Below are 21,342 nucleotides of genomic sequence, written 5' to 3' on the forward strand. Positions count from 1 at the left end.
ACCCAATGCTGACTTTATACAGATAAGGAAGGACTTATAACTGACAATAAAAGAATTACATTAAAACTGACAATCTGTATTGTATACTACAGTAAAAACCTACCCAATGAAAACACATTAAAACTAGAGTATGTATATGCAATGTAAAAATTGGATTTGTTATATTCTTTTTCTAGTCAAGTGATCTTTGTAAAATGCAACAATTTGTTAATGCAAGAACTATTATATTATAGATAGTATGTAATTTTGTTTGTTGGTATGATAATATGAGTGTGTTTTGATCTATAACAGAGTTGCTTAGTTGTGAGGAACAAAACCTAACATATTAATAAGAAAAAGTTACATTTTATAGTTAAAGATGAAAATAATTGTACAGTCTAGTGAAGACAAAGAGATTAGACCACCCTCAAGATTCCAATTTAGACTTAAACCAAGGATCTTCCACATTAGCAGGAATATTGTAAGTTCCACAATAAGTTCACTTGCCCCATGTCATTTCGGCATTCTAAATAATTTGTCAGCTAGTAAAATAACTGACTATCATCCTGCCAGATAAAGTTCAAGCAAACAAAATTACAATGTAAATAAAAACACTCGACAGAGTCAGCCTTTTCAAACTGCATATTGAGAGATCAAGAAGCTCTAAACAAATCAAACACTAAAAATCTTTTCTAATTTCTTATATAAAGATGTCAATGTTAATACAATAGAGCGTCGAAAATCGGAATCAATTGGAAACTGGGGTTGTTCCGATTAGTCATTTGTTCCGATTACCGACTTTGTACGAAAAAATATATTAACCTGTCCGATGTTCAAATTTTTCTCCGTTGCGTGTCGCTTCGTGTGGAATTTTCGTCGATTTTAAGCCTAACGAAAATTTTTATAATAATAATCGAGGCTATCGTATCGTTAAAAATTATTTCTGCATTTTGTACAAACAAAATAAATATATTGAAGAATATATAAAAACATGAAAATTATACTTTAGAAGTAAATCTAGTATCAAAAACGTTCGATTCAGCACGACACAGTCCGACTGAAAATCGTTCCGATTAACGACACTCTACTGTAAATTTATCAGTTAAAAGCTCTCTTCATAAAATTTTTGTATAGACTGGAGTATGTGCAAACAAAATAAAATACACCAATGAACTATAAAATAAAATCCAGTATGTTCTTTACTGATGGAAAATACAAATTAATGTTTTCATTCACTGCACTAGATCTTTGGGTTCTACGTTTTCAAACTGGAACACACAAAGAACTTTGTTTTAAATGTCTCAAATACCCAATTTTTTTAATGCAGTTTAAACTTAAAATTTGTATGGTTCAAGTAAAATTTCAAATTAATAGAAATGACTACACAAATTATGATAAAATTAACATAAAAGAAACATTAATAATATTCAAGCAATATTTTTAAATATATGCATGGCAATTATTATTCAAGACACCATAACCCAAGGCCAATATATTAAAAACATCTTGCTACAAAACAGAGTTAAAAATATTGGTTCATATTTTCTATCAGTAAAGCAAATACTGAAGTTTATTTTATGAGTTCATCAGTATTTTTTGATTCACTACAAGTTAAGAGGTTACTTATTAAAGTTAAATTAAATAAATAATCAATAGCTATTAATAATGATCTTTTTTATTCTCTAATATATAAATGTAAACTATGCAGTAACTATTTTGAATCTGCATATTGTTATATGTAAGAATCTAAAACCTTGCTCAATCTCAGAAGGTGTAAATTAGATTTTATATTCAATAACAACACTAAAAATAACTAATGTGTAATCTCTACTTTTTTCTCTACATACATAAGGTAGACAAATTGTCATTACAACTTTTCAGGCTAACTAGAGAACTAGTCCTAAAACAAGGTTAAAACCCTTTTCCCCCTTCATTTTTTTTATAATTTTTATAATCTTTGATTTGTTATTTTTTTCTTTTCTTGAAAGCAGAATATCAATAATTCAGTATTCAATATTGATACAGTAATTAACTTTCTTTGGTATATTGCTATAATTTTATTTTTAATAATAAAACAAGTTTGGAATTATTACCTTCGGCCATTTGCATAGCTAAATTCTGAAGGTTTTCATTGATTTGAGGAACAGTTTGAGGCGGTTCGACACTCCTTGCTATAGGTGCTTTATTTTCTAAATTCAAAAAAATAAAAAAATAAAAAGATCTTAGAAAATATTTAATGTATTAGAATACAATTACTTTAATATTAAGTTTATTATAATATTTCAACAAACAAACAAAATCTTTTAGTAAAATATATATAAAACTTTTTCACATCCTTTGTATTCAGGACCATCATCCTACTCTTAAATTTTCTTAAATATACAATAAAATATTATTATTATTATTGTTAATAGTTAAATAAATCATAAATGTTACATTATTCAAAAGATATAACCAAACAAATATTTACTTAAGTTATTAAACTGCTATTTACAGTATTTTTGATAACCAGATTGTGTATTATTTTTTATACAACCTTGTTTCACACTTTGAAATTTAAAAACCTTTAAATGTTATCTAAATAATAATTAATAATTTAAAGTTTAACTTTGAGTATTATAAATAATAAATTTGTGCAAAATTATCATTATGCAATAAAGTAACAATTGATTTTAAATTATGTAGAATTTATTGTGTGAAAATAGTCATCAAAAATTCCTTGCAACCTTTGTCGTCAATAAACTTCTACATATTTATAAGACATTACTTTCTAAAAATAAAAAAGTAATTTTTTGTATTTATCCATAAAATAATTAAATTTATGTTTTGTTTAACAATAAATAAAATAGATTTTGGCGAGTTACTTCAATTTATTGGTAAAAAGAACATTAAGCTTTGGATAAATGTATCATTTTTATACTAAATGGAAGAGAGAATTAAAGCTGGAAGTTTTATCTCAATTCTGATTTTAATGCAGAGAAAACTGCTACTTAATATCATTAATTAATTAATGAATTTTGAAAAAAATTAGTAAAATGATAATTCTGAATTGTGTCAATAACTTATAAAATTAAAAAAGTATTAGACTTAATAAACACTAATGTTGTGTGTTTTTTCTCAAAGACACTTGGCAAGTTTTCTATCAAATATCTTTATTCATTCTGGATAAAGATATTTGATAGAAAACTTGCCAAGTGTCTTTGAGAAAAAACAAACAACATTAGTGTTTATTAAGTCTAAATCATAGAACAAGACACGGTTTCATCAAACAGATAAAAAAGTATTATTTAAGAAAGACAAATATGAAAATAAATAAATAAAAACAGAAGTTCTATCTTGAGGAAACCGTGTTTTGTATTTTCTTTTCATTTCTTTTCTTTCGAAGACACAATGTAGTGACGTAAACTTAAACACTGGGCGAATTTTTCATCCTTTTTATTTGGTTGGTATACTGAATAAAAAGGATGAAAAATTCGCCCAGTGTTTAAGTTTACGTCACTACATTGTGTCTTCGAAAGAAAAGAAACGAAAATAAAAACAGAAGTCTGAAATCCATCGTTGTAGGAGCAATATTAAAATGAATCTGTAATTATTCTTTCAAAATTTGTCTGCAATTCTGTAAAATTATTGTCTGTAAATTTCAAATAAAAACTGAATTAAGTTCACAGTTCAGACATCTCATAATTTACAGACAGAAAAACTTATTTCTAATATAACTGACTTATAAAATGAAATAAAAACATATCAAGAAGATTATAATGTTCTTATTTAGAAACTATTAACTCTCTGGTATTAAATTTCAATCCTTATTAAATATTTTATTTCATTTTTAATTTAAATATACATCGTCTAGGCACACCTTGATATCCTGGCGGCGGCGGCGGCATATTTCTTAGATCGACCGGTTGTCCGCTCTCTAAAGCCGTTATCACATTATCGAATTGCTGAAATAGGAGAGAAAAATCTGTTTAGAATCCAAAAATTCAATAAGCTTTTAAAAGAAACATTAAATAATTAACATTATTAATTAATCAGACTAATTAATTTAATAGTTAATAAAAATTAATGCCTGCAATATCAAGTGATCAAATGAAAAGTTTACTTTGAACGTTAGGCTGTGCTTGCTATTTTCCTGCTACACATCCCAAAAAACATATTTTTAACATTTATTTACTACAGACTTGACAGATAAAATTTTAAACTCTAAATAAATAATTCAGTAGGGCATAATGAGTCGGCCAAATACCATTGATTTCCAAATCACAGAGTCTAATCCTCACAAGTAAACTTTTAATTTGATCATGTATAAACTCTGATACGGTGGTTCTCAATCTATGTTCCATAAATTTGCTCCCGAGTGTTCAACATATCCGAAATATTACTTTATTCGTAGAATATTCCAGTTTACTATTTTATTTGACACAATAAAGACTACTGCTTTGTTGTTTCGTGAGAATAAATACAGAATTGCTTATCAGTTTTCAAATATAATGACAACAATGCTCCATGTAATGAGAAGTATATGAATGGTGTTCCATGGCATAAGAAAGGTTCAGAATTACTGCATTAATATATAAAATATATGTGCAACCCATTTTATGAACCAAAAGATTATTTGTTTAATAGCATTAACTGTTTATTTTGTATGTGAATATTTGACAATTCAAAATTTTAATTTTTTTAAAATTCAAATAATTTATATTACCATATGTTTAAGTTAGTTTTTTATTTAATACATACACTTTGCATTGAATTATTTATTACAAAATTTTCATGAACTCTAAGTATAATATTTACAAAAAATTACTGTAAAGCACCATTCATTGTGATGTGATTTTAAAGAGCATTAGTTTCTATGATTAAATTTATTTATTCTCATCTCTATATTACAAATATTAATAATATAACAGGATTTTCAGATAATACATAATCTTAATTACAATTACAGGTTGCCCTTGATTTATACCAGTTTGATGATAATTGTTTCAAAATTATTCCCATATGCAAAATGTTGCAGGCACAAGGACGTCACAATCTGGGAAAACTGTATTTATCATAGAAATTAGCAGATCGGTTGCGACTAAAACATCAAGTTTTAAGGACACCGTTTAATATAGTAAAATATCTACTACTATAAGTTGTTTTCTTGCTGTTTTGTTAAACTAATTAATTAGTTAAACAAAACAGCCGTTAATTAACCAAAGTATGCATTCGGATCTGTAGCTGAAAACAGTAAAAGCTTATGTGTAATGATTACAACTGAGAAAAGACAATGGTGACTTATTGCACAAAGGTTGGAGAGCAGTGTATGGCTGTTTGTGGAGCTTTAAACCTTGCAGCTTCAACAACTATAACAATCCTGAACAATGCAGAAAAAAATTAAGCACTCTTATCAAGCCATGCCTTCTGTTTTGGCATGTAATATTGCATGTTTAGAAAAGATGGAAAAACTTTTGACTATATGAAATCCTGATTTGAGTGATTGATCATGATTGAAAAATAAGTTCTCATTATTCTAATGATCACAATGAATAAAACTAAGCCTTCGCTTGATAAACTTAAAGAAGAAGCAGGTAGCAGCAAACCATTTGTTGCTAACAAGGAATGCTAATTGTTGCTAATAAGTTAGATTTAACTTCAACTTAAAAATTCATAACATTAAAGTGTCCAGAGAAGCTGCAAGTGTTGATATTATAGAACAAATATCTGGCAAGTGTCCAAAGACTTATAAATGAAAGCAAATAGCCTCCTGATTTAGTCTTCAATTAGATAAAATAATAAAAATACATAAGTTACACAAACTATTTTTACTGAATGATACACTCAATGCTTAACCAGTGGTTTCCAAGTTTTGCAAAATTAATAACAACTTACCTCAAAGTTTTATTGGTCATGGATAACCCTAAAAATCAGTTATTTATTTGCTACCAAATTATCAATTTCTCAATTGATTGAACAAGGCATGATTGTGACATTCAAGGCATACTATCTGCAGATGACTTTTAAAGACATGATAGAGGCAATTGACATGGCAATGACAGAGAAGTGTACTGGACATCCTTACACATTTTGAAAGCCAATCATCAACATAACACTTTCCTGAAAAGATGCTAGCCAATTCTGTATGAATGGCATTTGGAGAAAATTGTGGCTGGGTGCCATTTTGAACTGTGTTAGCACAGAACCAGTGGTAGAACTGGAAGTGATAGAAGAAATCACTACATGGCAACGACTTTGGTTTTCAAAACATTGATGCTCGGGATATCACAGAGTTACTTAGACTGCACCACTTTCAAAAGACCTTGAATTTACAGCTTGAAAAGACATTGGAAGTAGTGCAAGAATTTGAAATGAATCAATTCTTTACAAAGTTCCTGCAAGATAATCTTACCAAAATGTGTGAAGCTCTAGATAACTTCCCTAATGGAGACAGCAACCTTATCTGAGAACATAGCTCCATGATCTTAAGATGGGTCATGCCCTGCTCCAGTCCTACCACAATATATTGCAGGAAGACTTTAAAAAAACCTGAATGTGGCAGTTGGCATTGATCGAGTTCTTTATAAAAGTACAGGCAGAGCCATCATCAAGAGAGCTTGCGGGCAGCAGAATGGCAATCCCAAAAGGTCAATGTAAAATTTTTTACTAATTAATAATGAATTTTATCACTATATAATTGTAAAGACTATTGATTTATTTTAAAAACAAATATTCTAAGTTTTACATACATTTACGTAGAAAAGCAAATTTATGACTACTTCTGACGGAACTTAACTCCAGCTTAAATTGAGGAATACTCTATGTTTAAATGCTATCATTTTCAAGTCTGTGAATATTATATTTGGATAAATAAATTTAAAGCATCAAAATTAAATTAAAAAAACATTCAGATGCAAAAGATTAATTCATTAAAAAAATGCCATGATAGAAATGTATTAACAAATTTAGGTAAAAGAAAGCATTCAACAAAAGGAGATGTGACAATCACATGGTAAGTCAGTGGTAATATGTAAATTTTTCAGACTAAGATGCAAATCATAAAAGTGATCTGGACAAATCATATTTTGCACAATACCAATGTCTCCTGAAGAGACAATGTGATGCAGTCTACTAGGTGTTATAGTCCAGATGCTCAACTGCCTACATCTTTCTATTACTGCCAAAGGAAATCATTTTGAACTTGATCTCAAACAAAATAAAGCACACATTTTGGTATCAATTTCTGCAAAGTTATTTTTACCCTTTACAGTCAAAGATTATTTGTATGTTATGATAAGTTATCTTAAATTGATTCCCTTTGGTTATTTTAGCACTGAAACAAGCATGCACCAATGTAAAGTACATACACTTGTGTAATACTGAAAAGATCTCTCTTGTTCTGGACAGATGTTCAAGTAAACTCCCTGTATGTATATGTATATATATATCCTTTGACATTCAAACCCAACTTTTTTTAAGTAAAATTAGAATACACACTTTTATTTATCATGAAAAAAGGAGTTTAAAAGAAATCCTTTACAGTTAAAATTTAGCATTAGAATATTCTACATGAATACATCCAAAAACTACTTAGCTATAGAGAAATATAATAATAATAATACATTTAATTAAATATTGACATTTTTATTTTAGAATTGGACTAAGTAGAGTATACTTGCAGCTTAACAAGAGTCATTTGTGGGGTTCATTTTTTTTTTTTTGTGGGAAATTGCAATTTCACTTATAAGATACAGGAAAATTCAAGTTTTGTTTTGAACTAAAGTTGCATTTTACATGCCTTAAAATACAGCAAATAATGTAAATAACTTCTATGCATAAAATTAAAAAAAAATGAATTTACAAAACTGTAGGTAGTAAAACTAGGCAGGCAACTACATTTGGAAGTTGAGGAAGATGTTAATGAAGTGCTGGGAAGCTATAGTCAGGAACTCAGTAATGAAGATTTAATTCAGTTAATAGAAGAAATGGTTGACAAAGACAATATGACAAGAACAACAAAGTGAGGAATGAAAGAAATTCATTTGTAAGCAGCTGGCTGAAGATTTTCAATTGATCAAGGAGGCACTAAGTTCTTTTGAGTTTCAAAGCTCACACGTGGAAAGATTTAAGCATGTTTCAGTAGTAGTACAAGAAGCCATTGGCTGCTACAAACAAATTTACAAAACAAAAAAATTAGTTGTACAGACATCCTTTGACATGTATTTTAAGAATTAAGTGCAATTGAAGAATAACACCTCTAATTTTCTTCTTTTTTTTTTTTTTTTATAAAATTGGATTTATGTTACCATATACATACATAGCATACCACAGCAGATGCATACTATATACAATATACAGCAGATTTTTATTTCATTTAAAACACTTGCTAGTAAGCAGTAGTAAGCAAGTAAACTAACATTATGTACTCTATTAATTAAGTACAATTGAAGGATCAAACATTAACAATAGGTGGTTATTCTGTATAGAAATGTACTTTTTAGGTTAGTTTTTAACTTACGACAAAATCTTGGAGACCTAACCTGTTCAAAGTAGAGAAACACCTGTATTTATGAACATCTAATATTTTTTAATAAATTAATATTTAACTTTATTAATAAAAAACTACAAAAAAATAATTAATACCTTAGCAATTTTTACATATTTTATGGCCAATTGAGTATCTCCAGCTTTTTTGGCATGTAATGCTGCTGCTTTGTATTGATTTTTTCGTTGATTTAATAGGGTAACCTCAGAATTTTCGACTTGATCTAAAATAATATCATCCTTTATTAAATTTAAATCTTAAATAAATATTTTATACAAATTATTAGATTTTTATTTCTAAATTGATTTTATTCTATGAATAAATTACATAAAAATTTGTTTTAGAATCTTTAATATTTTAAAATTAAAATTTAATCTTTAATTAAAAATTCTGATCTATCTATAGGAAAGATTAGCATTGAATGCAAGTCAATGCAATTCAAACTCCAAAAAATTCTGGCAGTTTAAAACTGTTTTGATTATAGATTTTGAAGTTATGTAAATTCTTTAATAACTAGTATAGTCTGTGCAGCAAAAGATTAGCTACAAGTCAGCCTGAGCTGGAAGGGTCTATGTCAGATGAAAGGGATAAAAGGAGACAAGGTGATTAACATATGAGTAATGTTAGAATTAGAAGTAAGTAATAAAGTTTGTAAAAATAATAAAATTATTATTGATAGAGATGGCATAAAAATATTTTAGAAATGTAAAAAGCAAGAGAGCTGAAAGAGTTCAGATCCAAATCTCAATTCCCAAAGGGAAACCCATATGTTGCCTTCCATTCATTTTGTCTGACATATCACCTCCCAGGTCAGACTGACTCATGTTTACTCTTTTGCTGCACAGACTATAATCAAATAAAAACTTTGATCAAATTTATGAACAATTTTTGTAGATTTTTGCTTAAATTTGATCAAGGAGTAACTTTCTAAAATTTTATAATATGATTTTTCCAAATACATTACATTATAAACAGAACCTTTGAAATAAATGCGACCATTTTAAATTACTCTAATTATGTTAATTATTACCAGAAATGTATACAACACATAACCAATTGATAAAGTAACCGTCTGAGTTTTGTCTCCCATCTTCATTCGAACGTCTTGTCGTCTACTATCTCTAGGAAGTGACAAATGAAAATGGCAACTCTGCATTAGAGAAGGTGTTTTGTGTTTTGTGAAAGGCAAAAACCTATCCTAGAAAGTTGGAATCACTCATCATAATGCAACATGAATAATCTGTGGAGCTGTAGAATTGTGGCTGCTGTGAGAGGAGTGTTAACTGATATATTGTAGTGAGAGGAGGAGTTTGAGTATTGGTCAGATGTGTGCTGTTGTGACATGAGGTGTTCCCATTAAAAAATTTTAATGGGCAAATGTGAAATTTTGACAGTTTTCTAATGTTTTAATATATGTTAAAACATTTTCAGATAAATTATTGTAATTATGTCACTATTAAGATGATAACATTCTTTTTGGAAAATCCTATATATATACAATATTTACAAACAATTACATTACATTTGTTATATACAGACATTAAGTTTAAGGATTAAACAACAACTTCAAAATCTAATTAGAGCTTCACTTACCAGCTGTTGGAATTTGTGTGTCTACAAAATTTTTAATTTTATCATTCTCCTCTATAAAACAGATTAAACAACATTAGTATAAATTCAAATACTTTAAAATTAGATTAAAATATTACTAACCAGGTGTTACAGCTTTTGAATCCTTAAAATTTTCAATTTTTTCTGTATTTTCTGGCATTTCTAATTTATTTTCTAACAGTGAGTTATCCGGAGTAATGGTGTTTGTTTTCAAATTTGGTTTTGCTGAAAATAAGATATTCTAATTAAAATTTTATTTAAATCACAGAATTTTAATTATTATATACCCTATGTGTATACTCTCAAGCCTAATAAATTCGTTATCATCATATTTTCATGTTTTAGTTAGATATTACATAAAATTTGTTGTGGTTTTGTACTAGTAATGCTTATCAGTCAATTACAACTTGTGCATGCATTCCTGTATTCAAATTATAATACAAGAATGCACAAGTTGTAATCTATTGTACATTACATTTGACTTGAAAATGGACAAAAATATTTGTCATTAAAGGTTCAGTGAAGAAACTGTGCAATACTAGTATAAACATTTCAAAGCAGTAATGCCAAGCCTTGAAGATTATTCTTGGCCTGAAAGACCCACAACAATGTATTCTGAAGCTTTAAACCAAGCTGCTGTTTCAAATCCAAACACAAGCACTCAAACTATCTAATAAACTGAGGATATCACAATCCAATGTTCATTATTTGCATAAGCTTGGAAAGTTTAACAGAAGTTGCCACGTTATCCCTCATAATTTAATGTCTGCACAAGTTTGGCACTGTGTCAAAGTGCATCATCAATTTCTAAGAAATCCTAATGCTTAACACTTCATCAGATGGATTGTTATATGTGATGAAAAATGGATATAATTTTGTAATTCTGACATGCAAAATCAATGATTAGATCCTGGACCAGAACCAGTCCAAAAAAGGAAACACTCCAAATTGTGGAAATTTGAAGGTCCAGTCCACTAAGAGTTGGTTTCTGATGGTCGTGGCATTAATGTAGAACTTTCATGTGGCCAACCGGAGTAATTCATGAGCTTTAGTTAATTAAAAAATAGATACTTCTTCAACAGGGTAATGCTCTTCCACATGTTGCATGTTCAGCAAAAGAAAAATTTGAAACTGGATGAAATGGAGTTGATGCCACATCCAGCATAAAGCCCAGATTTAGCACCATCAGACTACTATCTTTTTCAGTCCATGACACACTTTTTGGATGGGAAAAAATTTGAAAATCTTCTGGATGTTGAAAATGTAATCAAGGAGTTTTTGCCTCAAAATCCAAGGAATGGTTCAACTGCAAATTCAAGATTGGTAAAGACCATAGAACACAATGATCTTTATTTTGAAGAGTAATCCATTATTACAGTTACCTATTATATACATTTCTTTATACATTATAAAAACTGCAAGGATCCACCATCTGTGTTTATCACATGCATGCATTTTATAGGACACCGGGATAACGTGATTTCTATATGGCAATTTGTTTGCATAAAATGCATTTACATACATATAACAGTAATTCATAACTTCCTGACCATTCTGTGTACCCCTTCAAGTTATAATTTTGTATCATTTTGTACAAATCAAAAAACTATTGTTCTTTTTACTACCATATGCTGAATAACTATATTACCAAAACAAAAATATCATCACTTTTACCTGGTTCTTTTTTCTTAGGTATGGCTACTTGTGGAGGAATTTCTTCTTCATTTACAGCACGGCCAGCTTTTGCAGATTTAATTAAACCTTCCAAAGTCTAAGATATGCATGTCAAAATGTTAATCAATTATTTTAGTCAAATTTTAAAAACTTCAATATATTTAACAAAATCCAAAAATTTAAAATCAAAGTTATATTTTGTTTTCCATAAATATATAAATATATGTATATATATATGTATATATGTATATATATAATCTTTGAAATTATTCAAATCTAAAATGTTTTCAAAGAAAATTTCACACAGTTTTTCGAAACATTTCTTAAATAATCTGTATATAGATAATATATATATAGTATATGTATATACAATATACAATATATACATATTCAAAGTTATATTTATTATTTACTTTTGAATAATCATAAAACTACTATTTTAAGTCCAGAGCCAAGGATCTGAGGAAGACTTTTACAAAATTAATCTTTATACTGACAGTGAAAAATTATTGAAAACTGTTGTCTAGCTATTCAAATAAATTATTTCAAATTCATTTACATAAAAAGTAGCACTATTCTTCTCTCAACTAGAATATTCAGCTCTTCAAACTCATAAATGCTGGCATCTTATTGTAAATAAACAACCCTAATGCAACAACAACAATGCACCAATCACTGCCATAAATCATTGGGCTATAATTTGGAATAAATAATTATAAATAATAAATGAATTTGGCACCAGAGGGAGGCATTAGGTGCTATCTCCTATTAAAATGAATAATTATAATATTTAATTAAATAATTTAGATTAAACTGGAAGAAAAGAATCAACCCAAAGTGAGACTGAAGCCCACAACTTTCATTTCGCTTACCATGCAAATGCATTACCAGTTATGCTACCTGGACCTTCGGTCCAATCTCCTCTTCTAGTATATTTAATGTTAAGCTATAGCCATTGTTGACCATCATGGTGCCGACTGGGGGAGTATTCAGCGCCCTCATCCAGTAAACATCCACACAGACTGAGTGCCTTGCCTTGGCTCAGACAATAGCTATAGCTTAATGTTAAATATACTGGAAGAGGAAATCGAACCGAAGGTCCAGGTAGCATAACTGGTAATGGTAAGTGAAATGAAAGTTGTGGGCTTCAGTCCTGCTTGGGGTTGATTCTTTTCTTCCAGTTTAAGCTAAATTATTTAATTAAATATTATAATTATTAATTTTAATAGATGGCACCTAATGCCTCCCTCTAGTGCCAAATTCATTTATTATTTATAATTATTTATTCCAAATTATAGCCCAATGATTTACAGCAGTGGTTGGTGTGTTGTCTTATTGCGCATTCATGTCAGTTAAACAGAAGCTTCCAAAGAATTTACAAAGTCAATCAATGCTTGGAATGCTAGAAGAAAAATATTGACTAATATCAGTCAATATCATAAATATTGGCTCAATATGTGTACAAAAAAAAATCATTCAAAAGCTTGAATGAGCTATAAGATTGAGTGAGACACTTTGTAACTTTAGAATATACTAAAGTTCTCATAAACCATATTTAATTAAAATAAAAAAATAACACTAACCAATATCTTATGAGGAGCTTAATTTACAGCAAATTAATTATTCAACACATGGCAAAACCTCATTATTTTGAAATTCAAGGAACAAAAAAAATTTAAAAAAAAATCATCATCAAATTATCCAAACTTTTCTTTGAATCAAAGATTTTTGTAATTCTCAAATAAAATTATGTCAACTACGAACACAATATAGTGCTTTCGACGATCACTTGGCTTTTCTTCTCCCTGTTATTTAGTATTATCAACTAAATAACAGGGAGAAGAAAAGCAAAGTGATCGTCGAAAGCACTATATTGTGTTTGTAGTCAACAAGAATCAAGCGCGACACGGTTTCAAGTCATTAAAATTATGTCATTATCTTATGTAATTTCATCCATTGGTTTACAAATGCATTCATATTACAAGTTAGTAATTTAAGCTAGTTCAAAGAAACTATCAGTTGGCATGTACTTAATGAAAACATAACCAAATTACATTCAAAGCAATATATGAAAATAACATAAACCAGAAGGTTGAGTGCTTCAATAAGAATACCTCAAATTTTGTCTTGAGTTCCAGATTAAAAAAATTATGTGATCTGATGTAAACAAGCTCTATTACCAGCTAAAGCTGTAAATACACATTCTATCATGAATATGCACTTGTACTTAATGGACTTTGAAATTATTGAAACAATAGATTTTTGCAAAAAATGTTCAAAATAAATGCCAAACAATTTCTTCCATAAAAATAAAAAATTTCTCTCTTTATTGGCGATGTGTGCAATGTCGAAATAAGCTAGAATGGTTGTCTGACAATGTAAAATTGAAACCAAAACTGCCACTTGGGCGTGGAAGCTCTCTTATAAACACATAATATGATAGAAAATTTTAAATTAAACAATATTTTTGTTGGTCACCAGCCCAGACAATGATTTTGAATTTCATTGTATGTGTATTTTGAATTATTCAAACTAAAATATATGCAAAATCCTATTCTCTTGTCTGGGGACTAGACTTGACTTCAAATCACGCAATACTTCAATTTTCTGATATCAAAATAATGAGGTTTTACTGTAATTTTAAAATTTTTACTTGTATTCATATGAGTTATTTCATTTGAAAAAGTGGAGAGAATGATTTCTCCTATGCAAAATTTTATTTAATTATTAGTCATATGAATTTAATCATGTATAAAATTTTACTAAAGAAATAGCTATTTAATATAGTTGGTACAGTATGTTAGTAAATATATAATTCTTGCCAGTTTTATTAATTTTTTTCCAGCCAATAATAAATATTAATGTTATAGAATCTGTTATTGAAGATCTATTTGTGTTATAACTAACTATTAGTATTATAAATAAAATATTTTACCTATACAGAACAAAAAACTTCTACAGTATATAAGAAGATTAGGTACTTTTTGGTTAGCAGGATGCCAGTCAATATATGCAATCAAAATCGCGAATTCGTGTGAAATTTTCTAAGTTACAACAGATTAGTTGTTTTAAGTGAAAACAGAAGCAAACTTACTATTTCTGTTAATAGGATTTAAAAATTTATGAAAGATGATTGTGAATTTCACAAGCGTGCTATCTTTACACTAAGTTGAACAAAACGATTAGCATATTCATGTGCTTTTGTCACTGAAGGAGTGAAAATTCATTATATTTTACTATATGTGTTGTTGTAACTATTTATAAACGTTTATTACATGAATAATTTTTATTTTATAATATTTATTATTTTTTTACAAATTTTTATAAATCTGACAATGTGATGTAATTATTTTTGTCACAAATTTCACACAATTATGCAAAATGGTTTTATGAATCAGAGTGAAGTGTGTTCTTTGCTTTCAGATTTTGTGCAGCAAATTTCTGTTTTTTCTACATTATTTAGTAAAACTTATTGAAAATGGACCATAAATTATGAGATATTTCATATGTCGAAGAAGGCGATATTAGTTTATTTCAAAAACAAAGGAATTTGCACGAAGAATCGTCGAATGTCTATGTATTTTTGTTCATCGCATAGTCCTAAACTAAGACATCGTATAAGAACATATGGTAAAAGGAAGGGAATTATAACCACCGGATGGTTTGTAGGATCACGCATTTCATTTTTTGTTTGTATGTCTATTGAATATGGAAATAAGATCCTGCAATTTCTGTCAAATGCAACTAGGCCTAAATTCAAGTACTGCTGTAGACCAGAACAGTTATGTGAGAGGTATGTGCTCATTCCCTAATAAATCTTCCTAATGTAAAGATTGGCAATGTAAATTTAATTGTATAAAATGATGAAAATAGGTACTTGCACAGGAAGCAAAATGTCTGCAGTGTTATTCTGCACCAGTGGGTTTGAGTAAATGGGGAAACAAAGTACAGTGTGGTTATTCTCGTCACCACTTGCAATCGTATCTTATAGAATTCATGTGGAGAAGGCAATATTCTAAACAGGAAGCATTTACAGCTATGTTACACAATATCTCAAAATTTATGCCACCTAAATGATACTTCGCAATTCTTAAAAATAGAAGTTTTTGTAATTTATTGTTATATTAAAAAATATTATTTGTAATTATTGAATTTATGTTTATAAATTACTCCATGAAAAAATTGCAAAATAAAAGTTCAATTTTGCAAATAATAGAAGGATTTCAACTGGCGTCCTCTGAACAGAAAAGTACCAAACATTATTAGAATTTGAAATGCTGTTATTGTCATAGTAAACTACATTAAATTGTGTTTTTTGTTATCTAGAATATTTCAAAAATCCTATCATCATATTTAAATAATCTTGTTATTTTGCATTTCTTACAAGAAAATTTTATTTATTACTACTATATCATTAACACAATTAAGACAAACCTTTATTCCTCTTCCATATCTTTTTGCCTTTAAATTATCCCCTAAAGATTTAGCAGAACTTTCAGCTAATTTATATTGATTTAGTCTTTCTTCCAAAGTAGCAAGTACAGAATTTGGAGATGATTTCGGTGGGGATGGAGGTAAACTTTCTTTTTCTGGAGCAGCAGTGTCTGGTAAAATGGCTTCGAGTTCCGCCTGAAATTTTTAAATATAAACTTTACATTTTTTATAACTGTCATATTTTCATGGTGATAATTAAATTATAACCATTATTTCGTCGTCTCCCGAGGCATTTTCATCGTTTTCGTCCTCGCTGTCAATGTCCTTCATGCATTCGGCAGCTATTTTGTCAATGTCTACCAGAGCCACAGCTATTAAAGTATAAATGTTTATTAATTTATAACAATAACAATATTTATGATTATATATTTAAAAAACAGTTTTATCAATGATGAAAAATTCTTACGGGGTGGTTTTTTCCTTTTAGGTAATCTTGGTTGAGATTTCCCTGATAACAGTGCCATTAATTCATCTTCTAAACCTTCTTCATCTTCACTTCCATCACTACCTTCATCAGCAATTCCCATATTTGAAATATCAGAAAGGTCGGGTAAATCCATTAAACCAAGCTAAATAAAAATAAAAGATTGTGAGAAATTATTCATTTAAAAATTATAAATTATATCAACCCAATTAATTAGTAATGCCAAACAAACTGTTGTATTATTTATCAGACTGCAACAAGGCAAACTTAATGATTAGATAGTGCTTAACTGCCTATCTGCAGTTACAACCCATTAATAATCCTGCAGTTTGTTTGGCAATAGAAATATACATTTTTAAATGGCAGTCCGCCTGGACAATTATTCTAGAATATCATCTATCACCACAATGAAGATACTAAATCGCAAAACAATGATCTGTAACTATTAATAATTCTTCAAATTGGTGGAGATTTTACTTATGATCAGCAGTGAAAATGATCAGAGAGTCAAAATGTTTGGATAAGTTTTGACAACAATTTATATATTTGATTACTCAGTTCATTCATACTTTGCAAATACTTTTACAAACAGTATAAATAACAGCTTAAGATTTACATAAATAGTTCAAAACTGTAGGTGATTGAGAAGTATTATCAATTAAAAAAAAAATCAGTCAGTTCTTAAATCAAGTAGGAATTATTATCTAAAAACTTAATTTAATGCACAACCCAATACATATTTACATTTAAAATTCCTAGTATAAAATAGAATTTAACATCCAGTTTTATATAAACAATCATAAACAAAACCTGTTTTAACTAGTAATTGAACTTTAACAGTATGAAGGAGTCGGGAGTTGCAATTTGGCACAAGTATTAAGTGCCCAAATCATGCACACACAGAAAAACCAGACTTGTAGGTACTCAGAAGACTGAAAACTGAGTCAAAATAAAATACAAAATGGCAACATACTCTACAAATAGGCAGTAGTGCAAGATTTGCGCATGCATTGCTCGTTGGGAATGCAAATGTTGTGAAATTGAATTTTGACAAACGGATGAAAAAAACCCATTTACCTGACCCGTGTTGTTCCCCACATATCTCTGGTTGTCACGTGCTGACCTTGACTGATTGACCCGAGATATCTCGTTTCATCATTGGCACGTAATTATAATTTTATATTAAAACTAACTTCTGAAATATAATTTTTTTTTTCTTTTTACACTTATTAATATATATATTTTGTTTGTGCAAAATAAAAAAATAATTTCGGACGACACAATAGCTACCATTATTTTTTCAAAAACAGGAAATTTTCATTAGGCATCGACAAAAATTGAACCCGGCGCAACAAGCAACAGAGAGAAATTTCGAAATTGGATAGATTAATTTCACTGAAAATGCATTGTGGACGACCTCGTGTGGTCGTGGTCGAGGGCAGCAAAGTTTGAATGATTGCACTCAAAACCAGCGATACCAGAGAAGATTGGAGAATGAGAATGAGACCTGTCTTGAGCGTCAAAATGATCCTACTTAGTAGTGAGTCTCTGAGACACAGTCTTGTCCCAAATACGGCTTTGCTGTTGTACTTGTTTTCAGAATATACAGACTTTAACAAAAGCGATACAAATGATTCTAAATTGCATAGCATTTCTTCTGATTTTAAAAGCATAATTGTTTTTACAAACATTAATTTTTAACGCTATAATAGCTGATTCATATAAATATAATAAACCATAAAAATTACTTTTAAATTTAGAACAATAGTAGACTAAAGACTAACAACAAAGCAATTTTTATGTGCTAAACATAACAATTAATCACAAAGAACCAATATCTGGCTACAGAAATTACACATAAAACCCAAACAAATAATTATTTATGTAAAAGAACTTAATCAATTGTTTCTGTACACAGTAATAATCATAAAATCACAAGTTTATCTTGTTAGAATTTATCATTTTGAAAGACCATATATCCACAGTGGCGAGACTGTGACTCTTCTAGATCCTTATTGCAGCTCTTGTATATCAGATCCTTACACCATACTGTATACTGTATATATTGCAGTATATAGGTCATACATAAAGTACCATTCCAATATAAGATTTGGGTCTCACATATTTCTGATTTGTGTATGACTCATATCATGACTAGGTTTGGCCACCTTTGCTATATTATATTAACTTGCTCCAATATAGCTTATCTAGTTTGAGAAAACTATATATATATTTAAAATGAATAAGATATTTAAAAGAATGAAAAACTTGATATAAGTAAAATTCTCTAAAACAATTTCCAATATCCTATTATACAAAATCAACATCAGGTATACTTCATCTAGTATATATTTTTGGGAAAATTTAAATTAACAAATAACCCTCATAACCTTCAATACAATTTTTCAATATTTTATAATCATCATTGTCTATTCAAATCTATTAACATTTGTCACTTTAAGCATTGGTAATCCCAGCATAACTAGGTCAGCCAGCCTATCACTCTGGAGGAGGGGCTGCCGAGACTTCGTATGGGGCCCAGAAATAGAGTGAGCCCCTTTTGCCATTTTTTTTTTTGAACAAAGGAAACACAGAATATTTCTTTATTAATAAAAAAGAAGTCTTAAAGATTTTATTCTTTTGTTAGTAAAAGATAGCATTAATTTATAAGAACCAGAATGGGTCCCTAAATTTTCTACAAGCCCAAGAAAAATTCCCTCTTCTCGACGGCCCCATTGGGAGACTGAGCATCAAATCCAAGTGAGCAACTATTGGAATTTTTCATTGTCAGTTTATCTGGTGTATGTCAGACCCATTCCTCACCACTCACCTTTGTCACAAACCTCGACTTACCCACAACGGGCATAATTAAAAGGCCCTCTTAGTGCCTATAAAGCAGAAAGAGACAAAAACAGAAAAACATCTGACATTTAATTATCAACATTTATTAAACTGGGATTTTTGTAAATTAATTTGTATATCAAGTATTAATTGACTAAAGTATCAATTAATTTTGCACAATTGCAAATGCAAATGACATCGTCAGTACCTTAACGGAGCCGTAAAACACGCCCATAGGAGCAAAAAAGTCAGAAAAACCATACTTCTGCAAGCAACCCTCGGCGAAATATGACTGCACAAAATCAGTCTACTTCAAAGGCACGACCACCATGCACTCTGCTAAGACTATTTGGTCCGGGCGACCATGCCTGCGAGTAGCCACTCAACTGTTTGCAAAGTACTCAACATTATATAGTTATAAGGCACGCCCCCCAACACATGCAGTAGCAAACACCAAAGCGCACGACTACACGTGGAGCATCAGTCGAGGCTCACTTTCGCTCACCTCGACCATTAATGGCAATTAATACGTAATCTTACAATTAACGGTACTAAATCTAAACTCAAACCCAATTCACGACTTTTGAATTAAAATTTCACTCCAAATAACGATTAAATACCGTATAATAAATTAATTATCTTTTCATTTGTATTTATTCCCTTAGCTTTAAATAATATTAATTATGCCTAATCTGTCATAAAACAAAAAAAAACAGGCGTGTCAAAAACAAGATGGCGTTGTTCGCCGATATATTTACGCCGACGTTATCCAGGCCTTTCGTTGTCTAGTCGGAAAAAGAGTCGCAAGGCTAGTATCTCCATATCAACTTGAAGAGAAGAGAAGAAAAGAGAGAGAGAGAGGCCTTTCGTTAATTTCATTTCCGTTTATTCAGTTTAAATCGTTCCGAGTAATCGTAATAGGCCCAGTTTACGATGTTTTGTATTTTAAACGCATAAATCTCTAAAGAAATGAACAAACAAGTATTTACGTATCGAAAGTCTCAACTTCACACGTCAGAAATCTCGAGAATGACGAATTACAACTGCACTAGGGTATTTAATGTGAACGGCCAGGTAATTATAATTAAATATGAAATAATAAATCACATCAACTCCAGCTTCAACGTTCTTACTTGAGACATAGGATTAGTTTGAATCCCACGTTTAGCCGCTCCTCCACGTCTTCTTCCTGCCATTTTCTTTTTAAATTAATTAATTCTATAATTTAAAATCGGTGTTTAAATAAACGAATTCTCTCTTTTAAAACCCCTTATAGCGATCTCAATGTTGACATTGATCCGCCATATTTTGGTAAGTTGCAATATTTGAAATTTAGTAGCGCCATCTACAATCATTTTAAATTTAATTTGAAAAAATTAAATTACCACAAAAATTTATAATTTTTCGAAAAAATTTATAGCTAAAATTGTTGTTTTCGATAAAAAATGGCATTTTTGTATTTAAATCGTATTTTAAAATATTACTTTTTCGCGGTAGCTAAATGACACTTGCGGCCAACCTGTTTGGTTGCCGACTCTCCCGGAAAAAGACCATTAGTTTTTAAAATTTTCCGGATTTTTTCGCGCCGCCCGCACTGAAAAATTTCGGAGCTGCTACTGCCCCTCAACCCTCAAAACATACAGAATGACATAGCGGCTAGAATTTGACGACTCTACGAGTATTTACAAGAAAATGATCGTTTTGACAATGGACGAAGAAGTTGACTAGAATGAACTAAAAGATCTGAGTTCTTTTCTGAATGTTCCTATAAATGAGGATAAACTGTATGACGATT

The 21,342-nt window shown here is 29.5% G+C and overlaps 1 protein-coding gene across 1 annotated transcript in view; it reads right to left on the bottom strand.

The window, feature by feature from the left end:
• The window catches only part of l(2)gd1 (lethal (2) giant discs 1), a 51,543-nt gene extending 30,675 nt beyond the window's left edge, over positions 1-20,868 (bottom strand). Inside the window, 10 exon segments of the mRNA XM_067285314.1 lie at positions 2,073-2,168; positions 3,839-3,923; positions 8,602-8,726; positions 10,097-10,147; positions 10,217-10,339; positions 11,789-11,885; positions 16,223-16,417; positions 16,490-16,593; positions 16,689-16,851; positions 20,681-20,868. Of these exon segments, the coding sequence (XP_067141415.1) occupies positions 2,073-2,168; positions 3,839-3,923; positions 8,602-8,726; positions 10,097-10,147; positions 10,217-10,339; positions 11,789-11,885; positions 16,223-16,417; positions 16,490-16,593; positions 16,689-16,851; positions 20,681-20,743 (1,102 nt within the window). The 5' untranslated portion in view covers positions 20,744-20,868.
• Positions 20,869-21,342: the final 474 nt, after the last annotated feature.

This window comes from Centruroides vittatus, unplaced genomic scaffold (genome assembly GCF_030686945.1).
Source record: "Centruroides vittatus isolate TY-2023 unplaced genomic scaffold, ASM3068694v2 scaffold_2520, whole genome shotgun sequence".
NCBI lineage: Eukaryota > Metazoa > Arthropoda > Arachnida > Scorpiones > Buthidae > Centruroides > Centruroides vittatus.